This window comes from Falco naumanni, chromosome 7 (genome assembly GCF_017639655.2).
Source record: "Falco naumanni isolate bFalNau1 chromosome 7, bFalNau1.pat, whole genome shotgun sequence".
NCBI classification, from domain to species: domain Eukaryota; kingdom Metazoa; phylum Chordata; class Aves; order Falconiformes; family Falconidae; genus Falco; species Falco naumanni.
The window spans coordinates 64,199,587-64,218,199 of NC_054060.1; the positions used below are offsets into that span (position 1 = coordinate 64,199,587).

Sequence of the window (18,613 nt, forward strand, 5' to 3'; positions counted from 1 at the left end):
ACAAGGTAAAGGCTGCTGACTGATACCTGAGCCGCGATAAAGAAGGCAGCTCTTAAGGGCTAGAGTGTGGTTGACATCCAAGCTGCTCAGATCTTTTGCTGATTCTCTGGTTCTCCTTTACTGATCTCTGAGCTTACCTACTTTTGAATTCTTCTTTCTAAGATTCTTTAAGATTACTTGGCAGTATCTGGTTTCCGCTGTGTTAAAGCATGCATCTACTCAAATAAAACAGGTACCTAGTTAAGCTTTTTCAAACAGGTACCTGCTTTTCTCCTACGTAGTGTTTTACTCTTTGCAGATGTCTGTGCTTAGGAATCTTCTTTGCATTCTAGATAGAGGGGGGGTGGGGTGGGGGGGAATAAAAGCTTCTGAGGAGAGAGAGTTACTTTCTAGCATAGGTGGTTGTGTGGTTTTGTTTATTTTTTTGTGTGTTTTGGTTTGTTTGTTTGGTTTTTTAAATGTGATTATTTTTTCTAGGCAGTATTTTGAGGCCCTATATTTGATGTATATACATTTTAGAGTGCAGCAAGCCCAGATCTCCTCACAAACCTTCCTAAAAAGAGCTTTATACAGTAGGCTCTTGAGCCTTCTGCAAATCCAAACGTATTCTTGCTGAACGCACGTTGCAGGGAAGCAGCCAGTGCAGTTCAGAGATAAAATTGTGTGTCAAGAATAATCAGTCGACTCAGTGGAAAATGTTACCCCTTCTCTTTCCAAGTGGAAATTAAAACTGGCTTTTTGAGAGTCACTTTGTCTGCTGTACTGTGAAAAATAATGTTTAAAATAACAGATCAAACCAGCCTGGAGTAATGGCAGTGAGAGGCGAGCTGTGAAATCCAATAGTTTGGCCGTGAGACTGCTCATTTATGCATTAGCAGAGCTCCTAACCAAAAGCAAATCCAGAGGGGAGACAGAAAGGGTTCAAAACACCCACAGGATGCATCTTGCCTTGCCATATGTTTTCCCCACCAGAGGTCAAACAGACATGGTGAGGGATTGGAATTACATGGCTGTAGATGCAGTAATCTGTTGCTGTGGAGAGGCTGTGGCAATTGGTATACATATATGAAAAGTGATGAAATGGGGCTCATCTCTGTAGTGGAGATATCTGACCAAGATCCCCTTCCCTGTGATAGAGCTGAGAGGGTTTTATGTCAGTAGACTTCACCACAGGCTTTCTTTAACACATCGGAGGTTAAATTTTTTGAAATTGTTCTGCTAAGGTATTGGACTTCACAGGTTATTTTGTGTTGCTGCTTTTTGCTGCTTGGTGGTTTTGTTTGTTCATCTGCCATGCTTTTCAGACAAACACTCCACAAGTGTTCCCAATTCTGACCCACCTCAGGCAAGATACGCCGTCAGTCTTCTCCCCCCACCTTGGATTTTTAGGGCTATATTAAAAATGTACATTGCAGGACAGTGTGTTTAGTTCTTGCCAGTCATTAGCTGCTGTAGTACCTCTGCTCTGTTCTCTTCTACCCGCATCTTGAAGCTGGTCCGATGTTAACTCCATCTGTCTTGCTTGCAGGAACTTGTGGTGCGCTTTCTGAAACGAGCTGCCAGCAATCTCCAGCAGTCCTTGAGGATGCTGCTCCCCAGCCGTCGTTTAGGACTAAATGATCGTCGTCGTATCCTGGCTCACCAGCTGGGCGAGTTCATAATCTGTTATAACAAGGTGATTAATTCTTTCTTGATTCTTCTTTTGGTAGCTCTTCTGGTTTCTGTTGTCATCTTCTAAAGTATCTCCTGCTGGCTGCTGTCAAGCAGAGTGTTTTTAAGGCTCTGTTCTGTAATTTATGTGGTCTGTTCACAGTTGCGCATCCAGTAATGGTAGTTTGTCTGTTCAAATTGTGAGAATGACAACGGTTTTACTACATCATATATGCAGTCCGGTAATCATGTACACAAAAGTAAAAAGAAATGTTGATTTGAAGTGGAATTTAACTGGCAGCTTGCTTTTTCTTTGGTTTGTCTTTGATTTTAGTGCTTTGTAATGCCTCTTCCCATTTCTCCCTATTTTTGTGATGCTTCTTTTAGAGATTAAATTTTTAATACAGAACAGTATGAAATATGTATTTTAACTCTGTTTGGTATATGGAGGGACTTCTACCTGTCTGTAGTATGGGACTCTGCATGTGCAGTGATAAGGAGAAGTAGGTCCTAATTTAAATAATTTTCACCTCTTTAGATGTAAAAGATGTATTTAGCATAGTGGTTTCATGCTAATCCTTGTTTTGCAAGAACAGCTTCCCCTTTTCTTTGCCCTCTAGCATTTCTTTAGTGTTAGAACAAGGGTAGTTTAAATTTTGCTTTCAGAGCCTGCTGTGCCCACAGGCCTCCAAGCTCCTACAGTTAGCAGAGGATGTTCACTTACATTACCTTGTCAGAACTGACATCTAGTAACTTGATCTGTCAAAGCAAGGTTGGTATTGAACCAAATCTGTTCCAGGGAGTGCCTTGTATGCCTAATGCTCACGGAATTACTCTGTTAGGAGTAACCACAAAACACTTGGGTGGTTCTGTGGTGAGTGAAGAACGCAGCTGCTTTGGATCTAATTTCCACTCAAATTGTATTCAAGCATCAGGATTTTCTGCTAACTCTTGAGTAAATTCACAAACTAAAGCTGTGTAACTGGTAATAAATCAGTGCATAAACATATTTTCTCAGTTAAAACAAGTGAGAACAGATCACTTGAGGTTTTAGGACGTACACGTTTTAAGCCATTGAGAGACTCTTAGGCTATGAGGTTTTTTGATGTCAGAGTCCAACATACAGACTTCTTTAACTGACTTGTAACTTCAGATTTAGTAGGGGACTCCTACTAGCAGTTATGTATCTTCCGTAGTGACACAGAAGAAAAAATAATACCTCCAACAAACTGAGTAAAACAGATCACATTGTCCTGACTTTTACATGAGTAGTGAAGGGTAGAGACATGTCCCACAGTGGCTTTTTCTTCCCCCTCTTGAATTATCTTTCAAAAGGTCTATCTGACCCTTTCATCCTGGGAATGCTCAAACTACCAGTAGGAAACAATGAAGGGGAGGTCAAGTCTGGTCAGATAAAGTTTGTGTGCTGGTATAGGTATTTCAGACAGGCCTGTAGGGTTTTTTTTAATTAACAAAAATGTTTGTATCAATACAACTTCTAGTGTCAACAAGTTCTATTGTGTAAAATAGAAAGATCACTTATCTGAGAGCTTGCTCCCATTCTCACACACGGAGGCTTAGCATGCTTTATTCCAGTATGTTTTAGTGTGTAAATCCATATTTGCCACAATACTGTTTTACTTTCTTTGCTTTTGCTAAAGCAGTGTATTTCTGGTATGTAGATAAGCCTTTGGCAATTTGCTGCATGACAAGAGAAATTAACTCAAATGAGAACTCCTAGTTTACAGTAGGAAATGTGGATACCCTCAGCATACCTCCTTGATTGAGTTTCTTTTAATGTAATTTTATATTTTTGTTTTCCTTTCTTCCTGAATATCTCCTTTTGGGAAAGATGCTCAAATAAAAGCTATTTTGAAGAGCTCTGTATTTGTGACAGAAACAGCAAAAGTAGAAAGAGGATCTAATATCTGTAAAGAATGATTCTATTTTTTCCCCTCCATACTTCCTTATTTCCCAGCAAAGAGTATATTGGAAGGAGCAGCATGTATTTGTGAAGACTTGACCTCTTCTCAGCAAATCAATTCTAATAAGTTATGTCAGGTGGAGGAACGAGTTTAGCGTATGCTTAGCATGCTGTCTCTGGGGCTGTCTATATTTATCCATTCTGTTGCACATAGTGAAATGCTTATAATATGGCTCTTTGGACTTGATGGTTTTTTTTCTTAGATCCCATGAAATTGCTTTTTTGTCTTCTCTGAGTTGTAGCTATGCTGTGGAACATAAAGTGACTACATAGAGACACTTACTGATACTGCTTATTAACAGGAAACAGAGCAGATGGTTCAGAAGCGATCAAAAAAGAAACAGGAAGAGGAGGAGGAAGGAGTGAATCCTGAAGGTTTTCAGAACTTTATTACCAGAGCAAGGTAGGAATGGATTTTATTCCCTTTGATAAAGGATGTCCCAGCTCTGAATGTGATGGAGTTGTTCTAAAGGTGATCTGATTGATCTGTAAGCCTCTAGATACCTTTTTTGACCATAGCATCTGCTCCTGCTCTTGCTGGGGGACAGAGAACTTGTCTTTTCTCTTTTCTCCCTTGCAGCAGCCAAACACTTGTAGCATTGGCATCTGGTGCATAGAGGATATACAGTGGATGTTTTGACCATTAAGTAGATTCCCAAAGGACAGCAGTGTGCCCTGATTTCAGCTGGGATAGAGTTAATTTTCTTCTTAGTAGCTGGTACGCTGCTGTGTTTTGGATTTAGTATGAGAATGTTGATAACATACTGATGTTTTAGTTGTTGCTAAGTAGTGCTTACCCTAAATCAAGGACTTTTCAGTTTCCCATGCTCTGCCAGTGAGGAGGGCACAAGAAGCTGGGAGGGAGCAGAGCCAGGACAGCTGACCTGAACTAGCCAAAGGGATGTTCCATACCATAGAATGTCAGGCAGGCTCAGCATATAAAGTGGGAGGAGTTGGCCAGGGCAGAGGCTGCCGATTGCTGCTCAGGGACTGGCTGGGCATTGGTCAGTGGGTGGTGAGCAATTGCATTGTGCGTCACCTGTTTTTTGGTGTGCGTGTCCCCCGCCCTTGGGTTTCATTCCTCTCTCTCCCTCTCCTCTTCATTAACAACAACAACAACAACAGTAATTGTATACTTTATTTCAATTGTTAAGCTGTTCTTACCTGAACCCATGGATTTTAACCTTTTCTGTTTCTCCTCCCCATCCCAGCAGGGGAGGGGAGTGGAGTGAGTGAGTAGCTGTGTGGTGCTTGGTTGCTGGCCAGGGTTAAACCATGACACAGTGGTTGCCCTGGTCTGTGTAAATTTCAAACTGGTGCTGGTGAGCTAATGGTCTCCTTTCCTGTGATGCTGGAGCAAATGTGGCAGTACTTTGGAAGGAGAATGAAAACAAAGCTCCTGCTCAGATGGCCTTGAGGTGCTGTGGTTGAACAGTTGTGGCTCTGGCTCTCAAGTTTCTGCTGTCGGAAACAAATCTCATGCTTGCTGCCTCTCTTCAGGAACTCTCTAGGTCTGGACTTTCTGAGGTGAGGAAGGAAGGGATTTAGACTCCCTGTCTTTGTCCTAGCCTCTTGTTTGGTTTGCTAAGGCAGTTCAGTGCAAGCCGTTACTGTCACAATGAAAAAGCAGCATTTTCGAATAGCGCATGCTCTGAACTTTATCTGCCTTAAACTTATCAGGAGTTTGATAGGAAACATACTTTGAAAATAGGTAAATACTCTTTATGGCATAAGGCACTGTATGAAAAACAATGGTATTAGAGCTATCTGACTATGGAGAGATCTGAAAATATTCAGCAAACCAGAATTATGTCCTCAAAGTCTCTAGCCCTTGAGCACAAAATCCAATTCCTTTCCACTCCTTTATTTGACCCATATATGACATGACTATATGGGCAAGGACCCCCATCAGTATCTGAACACAGCTGGAGTTCACCGGCCTTTTTAATGCCCTTCTATCTTCTCTGGGAAGGTTGACAGTCACTGCTGCTTATTTGTAATCAGTTACAAAACTTCTTTCTTTTTCTCTGTTTGGATACCACTCTCAGTGACTGATTAGAAGTGGATGATAGCTGAGGCTTCTTAAAGTTCAGGAGGCTTCACACTCTCTTTTGATGCTACATTCTCATGGAAACGAGTTTTAGATTTTGCTAGTATAATTGATGGAGTCATTACTGTGACAGATTCATGGGCTCCAAGAAAAATCTCGCTGCTTTTCAGATAATGTTCTATAAAAGAAACCATACTCAAGACATCTGACTACCGTACACCATAGCATCTACTCCTGTCACTAGAAATGTAGATTACGTGGGCCCACAACATGCTTTTGGTTCTCTGACATCTCTGGCCACTAAAATGACTGCTGCCTCTTGGGGCAGGATTTTTTGCTTTTGGCCAGAAAAGCTAAGAGATGACTGTTTGGGGCAGAACTGCATACTCTTCTGTTTCTGTGTTATGGGCTACTGTGCCATCATGGCCTGATGCACAGTCTAGGCAGGGGCTGGAAATTTTTTCTGGATCACCTGCTTGAGCGATAAAAAACAGCAAAAGCCGGTTTGCCAATGTTAAGACAATTTCTAGCGATCATTTTTTGCTTCTTATGAAGTAGTAGGTACATTTGAAACCTGATACCTGACACTACTTGGCATTGTGCTTGAAGCTTAAATCAGTGAGCTAGTTATTTGGAGCCAAGCAAAGGGTGTAGATTTCCACTTTTGAGTGTTTGTTCTGCAGTACAGTGAACGCAACACTGGAGAAAATGGGTAATCGTTGTTGCCACTTAATAATTGGGATTGTCTCATTGACTCTCTAACTTTGATATCACATGGATGGCATTGTGTTTAGTTATACACATGCTACAGCTATTGCCTCTAAACATTCTCAGTGCAATGTGGAAAGTATATGCTGGTAAATTCACTTACAAGCTTAAAGCACCTTTCCACCAGCGACTTTTCATTCTTACATTTCCTCTTCACCTCTATTCTCACTGGTTTGGAAGAAAAGGTGAACTCTGCAGTGTGCAGAAGGTCCAAAAGCCAGTGGCTTCAGCTCTAGATATTGCTTTTACCAAAGCTCAGGCAGGCTTAGACTAGTGCAAGTGTGATATGCAGAGGGCATTTTGAAGGATTGATTATAATTGCTGCTATGCAAATTTATCTTCCTGTGTCATGTTATCTTGTAGTGTTACTGGCACTATACTTCTCGCTTTTGGTGTTTGCTGTGCCATATACTCACTACCTAATGCTGAGGCAACACTATAAAGCAAAAGGAAAGCATGTTAGATATAAAAACAATTAGAGTTATAGCTTGCACGAGCTCTAATGTGAATGGCCAAGTAACTGATACTAGTTTGAGACCCATAGATGCCTAGGACGTCGGGGCAGTTAAACTCTATTCTTGTAAAGAAAACAAGAAACATATGTAAGTGTCGTGAGATTTACAAAAATATGGACTGTTGTGTTTGTTTGTCCTACAGTTTTGGCTAATTAAAAAGCTCTTCCCTTCTCTTTCTTCTCCTCCTCCCACTGCTGAGTTGAAATTACTAACAATGACTATAAAACAGAAGCTGAGCTGAGTTCTGTCATAAACAAGATAGCTGCTTGTTCTAGAGAACACATGGGGAAGATTCACAAATTTAGCTGTGAACTGAATCTCTCCTGTTGATCTCACCAAAAATATGTTTGGCGTTTTCACTCACTCTTTGTTTATCTTGGGAAGGCTCCTGAATGCTTTGAATTTTCTAGTACATAAGAAAATGGCATTTCAGTGGGAATCTCAGGTTTAACCAAGGCGTGTTCCTTTCCTTCTGGTCCTACCGTGCAGAACTGAGCAAATCATTACTGCAAATCATCACCTTGTCTGACTTTCACCTTTTTTTCCACACTCCCTTCTTCAGTCTCCTTATAATTTCTTGTCTTTGATTGTTAGGTGAATGCAGGAAAGCTTGGAATCCTCACTTACATCTGTTCTTCTTTCCTTACTGTAGTGAAAGTGACCTGGAAGAAGTGCTGACATTTTACACACACAGAAACAAGTCAGCAAGTGTCTTCCTAGGAGCAAATTCCACAAGCACAAAACCCAGCAACACCAGTAACCAGTCAGATAAACAGCTTCAAGGTGGTAAGTTTTACAGGCAGTTCTGAGATGATGTTGCCCAGACAAATGTATAACTTCAGTCTATGGAAAGAGAAAAGGCCCCCCAGAATGTTGCTAAGGTTTCTTGAGGTTGCATATCTTCCCCCCTGCCCCCTCCACTGACTTTGGGAAGACTAGAGTAACGTAATCATACCTTCTTTGCCTGAAGTAAAGTGGGATGAATCTGCATTAGCGTTTATAAAGAAATAGATACAGTGGCTCATGACTAAAAGTTGAATGAACAGACTGAAGGCACTGAGATTTGAAATGAACAGGGAATCCTGAAATCAAAGTAAGGGATGAGAGAAATCAAGGCCTGTTAAACTGTACTACCTACAGTGAGCATACCCATTGGATGCAGAGTCTGTATATTTGACCCTAATTAGGTGTTCCATGGGAGGAAGTTCATTGCCAGCTATACATATCCAGTAGTCCATGTCAGTACAATTGTGATCATTAGAGTTGCATGGTCTACAGTAAATATTAGCAAGAAAGTCCATTGTAACAAGTTTTAAATTCTGCAGTCCTATTCTAAAGATATCACGGTTGCATTGTTCTACTTTCTAACTCCTTGATTTTTGTTATAGAGCATCCTGAGGTGGTGAAAAAAATAAAAGGTGATCAGCCCAAAAGTTCAGTTGCAGGTCTGCCTGCAGAAGGAGCATTAAAAGGCTATAAACCCAAAGAAGTAAAAACAACCTGTAAGTGAACTGGCTTAAATAATCATCAAGAAAAATAACAATTGCACATACTCTTTTTAATAGTCCTTTAAAAAAAGGTTGGAACCTTCAGGTTCAAACTGGGGATTCAAATGCCCAGTCCTGGGGAAGATTCTGCAGGTTTTTTGTTTAAACTCAAGAGAAGATACTGTAGAGTGAGCAGTATGAAAGTTACCTGCTCTTCTGTGAGGGAAGATCTAGATATGGCAAGCTTTGAAAGAGGATATGCATCATGTAGAGCCTCTTCTTGTGTTTGCTGGTAGATGAGGCCATTTTGGCTTCACTGTGTTTGAGTTATCTTTGGTATGTTGTTATTATTTGAAGGACCTGAAATGCAGGTTTTTCTCATGAAGTGTGCTCATTATCTTTGTGTAGTTCCAGAAGGATCCACCTTCTCCTTAAATGCTGAAGTGAAATTACCTCGGTGCAGTGCTCCTAGTGCTTCTTCCTCTGTTTCTGGTGCCACCTTCCAGAGAAGTACCAGTTCCTGGATACCATCTCCGCCTGCAGCCTCTGAAAATTCACAGGTGCCTGGTCACCATTCATTGCCGGCTCCTCCAGTGGGTTCCAGGCCGATTCAGTCCTCATCCCCACTGCCCTCCTCACAGAGCACAGCTCCTGACAGCTGCTCTGTCTCCACAAACCCAGTGTCCAGTGATACTTCTAGCCTTGCAGGGTTACGCCATTGTCATTCTGGTAGCTATACCATTGGCCCGTTCTCATCTTTTCAGAGAGCTGTTCAGATCTACAGCCAAAGGTTGTGCCGACCATCCTCTGCAAAAGTAGGTAAGTATTCTGAGATGTGTAATAACCTGTTAGTTCGGTATAGAGACCGTGTAATCTCTGTTCTGGATTAGCTAGAAATTTTACATTTCCAGAATTGAGTCTTGTAGAACATGGCTTACCAATGCAGCTTTAGGTTGTAAGGAATCTGAAGGGTAGAAGAAACTGTAGGGTTTATAGATGCAGACTGTAATCTATGAGGAAAGTTTTGGGAACGACACACAGGTTAATAGCTGTGGTCCTGATACATATATTTTAATTTTTGTTTTAACGATGGTATACATTTGCTTTAGGTTGTACATCAGGGTCAGCAAATGTTCACTAGGGTTGCTGTTGACAACTTTTCTAGCATTAAAATAAATCTGACTTTCCAACTGAGTAGCTTATTTAAGGGCATCTGTTTTTAAGGAAAAACTCTATAGACTTATCTTAGGTGTCAGCAGCCAATATTCTCTTGAATTGGGTGCCATTAGATACATTATAATAAAGAGAATATAGGCTTGGAATTGACGAAAGCTTATATAGGCAATACCCATGCAGAACAGAGGGTTGTATTCTCCTTAGAATCTGCAGAAAGTATCATATGTGCTTTTGTATCTCTGTGAGCAGCAGGCTGAGAGTCTGACATACCATGCACTAAGCATATCCAAATGTTTGTTTGCTAGGTTTGTGCCATCGCAGCCCAAGTGGGCAGGGCGTGGGCTCAGCCAGGATGCACAAAGATGCAGAAGATGCTTCTTCCCAGGGCAAACGTTATAGCCCCAGTGTAGTAGCAGCAGAACTGCAGCAGCTGGCCGAAAAGCAAGCAGCCTGTCAGTATTCCCCACCAAGCCACATCAGTCTCCTTACACAGCAGGTATGTAAGCAGTAAAGCTGGAGTCCCTGTGACAGCAGAAAAGGCCATCAGTCTGTCACAGGCTTCTGTGTCAGCACTGGGCTGAGACATACTGGAAGGAGTAAATCTAATGAAATCAATTTCTGTCGTATTATTGTTTTAAAGTGTTTACAGCAAATAGAATTTTGATTTTCTGTGAGATGACAAGAATGTTGGTAAAATCCTTGTATAGAAGAAAGTGAGACTGGATTAGAAAATATGTTCTAAAAAACCAAATCCATGCTTGGTCTCATTAAACAATAAACCTAAGTCTTCTCAGATTTGTGCTTTTGTGCAATTTGCTTCCTCATTCCTCCAGTGTGTCATCACAGTGCTGGGAATGGAAGTCTGCAGAATGGGTTCTGATGTAAATCCTATATTCACATAACATCGTAAAGACAGAATGAAGTGCTTAGCGTAGGATATGATAATCCTTCTGCTAAACGTGTGGTATAGATCAAATTTACATTGGCTTCTGGTAGAATTCCACTTAGTTTTGTAATTCTGTTTGAGTTGTTACGGCCTAAATGGCTACACACGTGGTCATGTTTTGTTCTTTAAAATATGCTGTAGTTGAGTTCATCAGATGTGTTCAAGTTGGACGCTTCTCAGTTAATTAAGCTGCCAACTGGATGTTCTCCAGGATAGGTAGGCACTTCACCTTGGAAATAAATTTTTCCCCTCTTTACTTGCTAGGGACAAACAGTTTAAGTTTCTTCACTCTGGTACTTTGATTTTTGGAAGTATTGTTTTAACAGTGATACTTTGCTAAGTTTTCTGAGGCATGTTTAGTAGTTGTAATAGCTACTGTTATTCACTGTTTTTTGCTTCTTTCAGTTTTATTGTTATATGTTTGGATTTTGAATATCTGGTTGCGTGACTGGCAGTACATCTTTTTCAAAAGGTGGAGTGCATTTATAACTCTAGGAAGCTGAATAGATGTTTGGACCCTTCTACATTCTAGTTAAAGGCTTTGATTCAGTCTGAGCAGTTCCAAAACTAACACTGGCACTCTGATCTTTGCAGATAGGTCTTGAACTTTAAAGGATAAATCACAAAAACAAACCACCATCTTGATGATGGACTCAGCAGAGAATGTGAGCGCTGAATATACCAGTGATGCTGAGGCCTGATCTTGCATCAAGCCAGACCGTACTTAGAGAATTTGATCTTTCAGAGCTTGAAGTGGAATGGGGAACATTGGGAAAAGCTTGTTTGCTTGTCCAGTAATATTCAGAGCTGTTAGTCTGGTTCGCTTAATGAAATCAGAATTCAGCTTTTTTAAGCTAAACTTTGTCAATAAAATTGTTCCAAAGAGATTTGGTAGTGAAGCATTTTCATTTAGGAAATGCTGATTTGTTGAAAGCTAAACATATGGTGGAAACTGCTTCCACGGATAAAAATTAGTGTCTAAACAAATATTTGGGGAAAAAATTGAAATGAATCTTAATTTATTTCAGTCTTTTCAGAAAAGAGCTTTTCAAAATAAATTCATAGACTCTCTCCATAAAATCACTCATTTCCCACTTGGCTCCAAATGTTGTGGTTTGTTAGGTCTGTCTAGAGAACCGAAGTTGTCCTCTTGCTGCCATTTATATAGCTATTAGATGATTTTTAAACTTTGGTATTCCTACCATAGCTAGTTACTTTTAGTTAAATTAGGAAGTATAAAAGGGGGAACGGAATTCACAAAGATCTGCATGGGAAGGGCTGTGTAGCTTCCTGAGCACAGCTGTGTTGGGTGACAAAGGTAATTGTAGGTGGTGGAGGCTGAAACCTGTCAGTCAGTCAGTGTAGGTAGGTATACTCAAGTCTGAAAGTGGATATGAAGTGCTGTGGTAGCTCTGGAAATGTGTTGGTCATGGTAAATATGACTGCATTGCTTTTTGCTTCTGGGTTCTCCCAGGATACTTTACCATAGAAGAGGTGGGAGATGTATGGAAGGAGAATGAAGGTGCTGATTCCCTTATTCAAGACAAGCAAACAATAAAGACCTTAGCTCCTAGCAGACAGCGTACATTTTCTGAGTGACCTTGATATATATTGTATTTGGCTACATAGTGTTTGTACAGGCTTTGCTTCTCTAGGGAAATACAGAAATAGGGGTTGGGTTGTGTCTTGGTGGTCTTCTCTTGTCATGAAAAAGATCCGTGTAGAAAGGGATTCACAAGTCAACGAACAGTTTAGAGCTGGAGCTCTATCTGACAATGAATTTTCTTCCTGAGCCCGCATTCATTCAGCCCTAGACATCTGCTCTCTGCTGTGGTTCTCCAGGCCATGTTTATGCTATAATCCCTTTGGAGAGATGAAATCTGATTGCTAAGTATGAAAATTTGGGTGGTGTAGTTGAGAACAGTTTTTCTTTTAAGGCAATCCGATTCTTCAATACTGAATTTATGGCACACTAATTACTAAGCTGAGACTATTATTTTAATCATACATGAAACGGTGATGTTTTGGAAGGTTCAGGTGTAACTGCAAGGCCCAAAGGAATGCAGCTCAAGCGTATGGCTGCTACTTGAGTTTTGGGTTAGTTTTTTTTTCCCTAGACATATTCTACTCTTCTGTCATCTAAGTCATTCTGATTATTTTTTTTGATCCAAGACTGGCTTTTAAAGCCTGCTGGCAACAAGGACCAAGGCTTTTAGTTCTGGGGGACGACAAGGCTGGTATGACAATGAGGGGTGACAAGAGGTACCAGCATACAATAAAAGCATAATATGGCAGCAGATGCCTGTACAGGCAAAACTGGAGGAGCCGTGCAAGTGTTGGGCTGATTGTTGAGGGACCTGGAACCGGAACACCTGGCACTGAGCCAGTAGGGGTGGGTGCTGATTTGAAGCAGGGGGATGGAATGAACAGGAGGAGTGCAGGCTTTACGGAGTAGGCTGGCAGTCTGGGAAGTGATTTGCAGAAGGGTAGATATTGGTGAAGTTATTTTTGAGCACTGCATGGTTATAGGTCTGGGCAGACAAGGATTTGGTCTGAACCAGGAGGGGCAGAGGAGGTAGAGAAACATGTGGAAGTAAACAGCTGGAGAGAAGTAAGAAGTCAAAGGCCATTGGTATGTGTTGAAAGGGCGAAAGACTGGTGTGGGAGTGTTTAAGAACTCTGGGTTATGAAAATGATGGCTTTGGGACAGGAAAAGTAAGGGATTGAAGGCTGAGAGGAGGTTAGAGATAGAGCTTGTATGCGGGTGATTTAGTTAATCAGGGCACTACTTCCCTATGCATTTTTAGACAGGAGCCTGAGTTATTTCCCCCCTTTTCACCCCTCTGTTTAAGTCACTTGAAATGTAATAGTCCTTTTACTTTAAAAGCATTCTAAAATAAATTGGCATGAAGATGACCCCTGGAAAAGAACATCATTTACCTAAATAACAAAAATAGTACAATGAAGCCACTCCAGAAACTTGTAGTTAGTCTACCTTGTTGGAAAGTACCTGGCTGGTATGAAAGGGACTTGATATTTGGATTTAATTATGTTTAATGGCAAGATTAGGACTATTGATTTGGGGGGGTGTATGAAAGAGAGACTTTTGAAAATACTACTATTGCTGTCGACCGCGTTTCTTTTCCAAGGGCAAGAACATCTATGAGAGTTGAATGCCTTTGTCTGTGCCTTGGCTCCCTGTGTTGTGCCCAGCTGTGTCTTGGGGGCGGGGGCACTCTGAATACATTATCTCCTTCCAAGAGCAGCTGGGAAGCTTGTTTTCTATTCCCATTCTTGTGATAATTGCTTCTGGTATCTGTGTACTAGCATGGGTCTCCGGGGTTCCCAGCAATGTAACCTCAGCAGCTGTGCTTGGAATGATGTTGCCATTATGGTTGGGAGTCCACCTCTGTCTTTGTCCAGTTTCTGCTGTTCTTCACAGTTTCCTACCCATGCCCAAAGCACCTGTTTCACATTTTCTCTCTTGCTCTCTTGTATTCTACCTTCTGATTTAGAATGGTTTAATTTATTAAGCCAATTGACCGCTGAAGTGACAAATGTTCAAAGGGAAGATTTTATGTGTAAGTATCTGTCAAGCTTTGAACAAGACACTTAAAATCTGTCATCTTAAGAAAACAAGATTTTTGTGATTACATCAGTTTTCTCTCTTGTCAGTCCTCTTCATTCACTTCTGAAATGCCAGATGGGAACTTCAGAGTGATACTCATAAAATGAACAGTTCTTATAATGTGGGAGGTGGAGATGGTAGGAAGGTAAAGCCTTACTGAAGTGCGATTTCATTCCCTTGTACACAGTTTTCAGTCCTCACAGACTGTCTCAAAAAGTGTGTGAGAACATTTGGCATTTCATTAATTTGTATTTTTGAAAAATATTTTTCATTATAAAATTTCACAGTGCATCTGCAGGCTTATAACATGGAAAAACAAAGGTGCCTTCACAGTGTTACACAATAGAAATATTGGTCTGAAGCCTGTAAGTCATCACTTAATCTCCTGCCTCACTGTATGATGCCTTACTGCCCAGTTGCAGGAATGAAAGAGAGATGAATAGAGAGAAAAGAGGAGCAGTATTATATATTAGACTAGAAAAGGAGCAGCTGTTTGGGTAACTTTTGTAGCTGTCTTTAATAGTAAGTGCAGGAAAGGTGTTGCCTTGAGGACACACTGGAGTATGACAGTCTGCTGTCAAAATAAGAAAGATAAAATATTCAGCATTACATATTAATAAATGCAGTGAAGCTGCTAGGGAGAATCTTTAAATATAACTGTTAAGAAGGAATGTTAGTTTCTACTTCTGAGGAATCTTATTCCATTTTATTTATTTAAAACCACAAATTTACAATGTTTTTGTGATTACATAAGTCCAATAAAAAAGCTGATTTTAAGTTTGTGACAAAGGGAGAGTTATGTACCTCTGTCCATAAGAGGTCTTTCAAACACTGTCTGATTTTTGCAGTACTCACCATCTAACTATAGTACTCCATAGTATCCAAAAATAACAAGGTGTTCCTCTAGTTAACTAACCAGGACATTTGGGAGTTAGCAGCACAGGGATCTCTATGGAAAACGTGTATCTTTGAGGATCCAGTATTAACCTGATAAGTTCATGGCTGAGTAGGATAATAAGGAGGTATCTGAGCTCAAAAGGTCTTAAGAAAACATATAAGGAAGAGAAAGCCCCTGTCCAAATTCCCCAAGTTTCAACTAAATCAGTCTTGAAGATAGTACATCTTACCTGTAACATCTTTCCATTTTATGAAAAATGTTAAGTGTACAGAAGTGCAAGGCCCATGAGAATGTGTCCGTTGAGGGCTAAAACCAAGGGGAATTCAACATGCTGGACAGCTGCCTAGCCAGTCAGAATGCATATATTAATTAGCAGTGAACAGGCTTCTAATTTGGATCTAGATGCAACATGTGCTGCTACTTCCTTGTGAGTTGGGGGAACATAGAGAGGAAAGATCTTCAAAATATAATATGTAACAGACTTGTGAATAATGTGGTTATTAGCCAGGGAGATGTGTGGGAATGCCACAGGAAATCAGATTTCCTTAAATATGCTATGGATAGGTTAATTTCTCGTTTAGGGGGGATATAGTCTAGGTTTGTAGAAACAAATTTTAGAGGATATGGGCATTAGAGATACTAAATATCTCGTGCATTATTTTTCACTGTAGTACGTACAGAAGAGAAATATTTTTCTTTCCAGGTAATGAAGTTAAGCTCCTAGGAGCAACGATGAGCAAAAAAATGTTTTGTGAGACTTCTGTGGCTGGACAGTGTACATTTAGGTTCAGAAACAAACCACAAAGTGACAAAGTTTCTACTGAAAGGTGTGGTAAAACTGGTGTAAGAGAACAGAAAGGCAATAAATGCACTTACCTGTAATAAGGATCCTAACGTTTCCTGTAAATTAAAGCAGCGAATCTCGCTCCACTAGCAGATATATATTAAATTGATGTTAAAATGGAATTTTAATTCACCCAGATAAACATAATTCAGATCAAAAAAACTCTCCGAACTACCCAACCTGTGTCTTGATCTATTAGAATTGGAACTGAAAAAAATAGCATCTAGTGGAAGTGGAGTTCAAACTTTCAAAAAAGTTTTTGACAAGCTTTCAGCAAGGGCTGTTAAGCAAGCCAGGTCTCTGTAAGGTGGGAGGTAAAGTTTTGTTACAGATGAAAAACAGAAAGAAAAAAGAAAACAAACAAACCACCCAAACACCACCCCACCCCCCAAAAAAAACCCCTACCACACAACCAACAACAAAGAAACCCTGTCAAAACCAACAACTGGCCAGTTTGCTATACAGCAAGTGGATAACTGAAAACTCAGAATACACATGCTGGAGTGTAAAATCAAAGATTTGCAAGGAGGAGGTTCATAATGACTGGCGTATTTTATCTAAAGAATGAATATAAAAGCAAGTTATTTTAAGGTAATAAGGGGTGTGAATTTACAGTAGATTAACTACTCCATAGTATTCATCCGTGTGAACAGATGCTTGTGCAGCTCATGTTCACTACATGAGGTAACTTCTTGTTACCTTCAGTACAATGTGGGCTACAAGTGTCCAGATGTTCAACCAGTGTAAAGCTATGTGTGTGCTCTAAACTTAAACTTGAGCCTACCTCCTGGTTATTTGTCAGTACATCTGTATTCTTTTGTTGATTAGTATGAGAAAAGCTAATTTAACAAAGAGAAATTTAACTACATTAACTGGACAAGACGAAGGCAGAGAAAGTCCGGTGTTTACAAATAACTGATGATGTGACAAGCAATAATTTAAACCATTTCAAGTAATAAGCTTCAAATAAATAATTTAGGGAATTAAAAATTAGTTTTGTTCCAGAAAGCTCCATGAAGGTAAGTGTTCTAAGTCAAGCAGTAAAGGCAACAAACAAATTATCATCATGTTTAAAGGACAGGATAGGAAATAGTATGTAATTATGTAAGCAGCAATTACATGCCCTCCCTTGGAAAATGTTTCAGTTCTGGTTGCCATTCCTAAAGTGAATGTAAGAAGAATAACTGGGATTCACAGGTGAATGACTATAACAATTAACTGCAAAATGCATTTTTAACAAGGAAGCAAAAATACCAAGTATGTTTAGGGAGGAGGTAGGTATGAAGGGATTATACAGAGCAGTGGATGACAAGGTAAATAAAGCTCAGTTTATTAGTGTTTCTTATAAGAAGGGGATATTCAGTTTAGTAGAAGGACATCAGAGTAAAAACTGGTTCTAAAAGTGAATAGTTATTTTCACAGAATATACTTTCTGAAACTTCCTACAGCAAGGTACCATTAAGGCAGAAAGCTTAACAGGCCATTGCTACCTCAGACAAAATAATGATCGTTTTGCAAATGATAGATCCCTAGCTTTTAACATACAGAAACAACAAATTAATTTTCCTTAGCAATAAGATGTTCAGTTAGATGCATGGAAAGTAGAAGTTTTTCTATCTTCTGAAATATGTCAGGCAGGATAGCAAGTTTGCTGGGCCATTGCTCTGAACTGACCTTTTGTCTTTAGTATTAAGGAACGTGTGCTATGCTGCTGCTTCCATATTTATGACCTCTTTACTACATTGCTTTACTGTAGTCAAGCTAAATTTTTCCTTTATGGTAAGTGGGTTACTGAGACACTTGTGAGGAAATCAGTATCTAGAATTAGCAATTTCCTTAGTTATGGCATGCAAATGATGGGTAATTATTTTTGAAAGTGGTGATGTCTCTGTCAATGTGTGTACTGTCATTGTTTGCCTGCAGTGTTGTCAGTGTGTTAATAATACTCAGTTGAATTTTTCAATTGTCCTGAGATTTTTGTGTTCAGTTTGTCCATTGCCTAGCATAAGCCTAAGACAGTAACGGTACTATTGGAGAATCAAGGCAGATACATTCATGATGAATTGGGGAATGAAGCCTGAAGACGCAGTTCAATAAGTTCCTATCATTCTAGAGGGACTAATTGTTTTTCTTGTCTTCATTTGTGCTATAGGGACCTTGCTGGCTACTATTTTACTTCTGGACAGATAAACTAGGAGGGTTTTTTTGGCTGTACCTACTGTTAGCCATTGGCTTATCCTAATGGATAGATGGATGAAGGCTGTGACCAAAATAATCCAGGCTTCTTTTCCCTCTGCTGTGTTCCTTACCAGGCATTAATCCTGAAGTCTTTATTTCATGTATGTTTAGCATAAAATATTTCTCTGTACTTGTGTTGTGGGACTTTCTACAGGCAGGACATTAAAATGCACAGCATGTGTGTAGATCCGAAGCCAGGTGGCAGGATCCTAGATATGTATGCATTTTTTTCTTTGTAAACAGCATGCTACTTCTCTCTGAAATATGCTGTAAGGTAAAAAGAAGGTTTTCTTCTGCAGTGCTGGATCTGTGTGAGGTCCCTATCACTGGCTGGTGTACGGGGCTGCAGCTGATATGTACCAGGCTGTAGTACTTTGTAGTTATTAATGCTAGTGAGCTGAAGAATGTGGTTGAATTGGCCAGCTTCGC

The 18,613-nt window shown here is 40.1% G+C and overlaps 1 protein-coding gene across 6 annotated transcripts in view; it reads left to right on the forward strand.

The window, feature by feature from the left end:
* TTLL5 (tubulin tyrosine ligase like 5) overlaps positions 1-18,613 on the forward strand; it is a 136,710-nt gene that overhangs the window by 53,747 nt on the left and 64,350 nt on the right. For all 6 annotated transcript variants that reach the window (XR_005828831.1, XM_040600419.1, XM_040600421.1 and 3 more), the window contains 6 exons: positions 1,529-1,675; positions 3,937-4,037; positions 7,620-7,753; positions 8,356-8,469; positions 8,863-9,273; positions 9,936-10,126. Coding sequence is in view for 5 of the 6 variants with exons in the window: in XM_040600419.1 (XP_040456353.1) it covers positions 1,529-1,675; positions 3,937-4,037; positions 7,620-7,753; positions 8,356-8,469; positions 8,863-9,273; positions 9,936-10,126 (1,098 nt within the window). In the remaining variant the exon portion in view is untranslated. The remainder of the gene's footprint in view (positions 1-1,528; positions 1,676-3,936; positions 4,038-7,619; positions 7,754-8,355; positions 8,470-8,862; positions 9,274-9,935; positions 10,127-18,613) is intronic.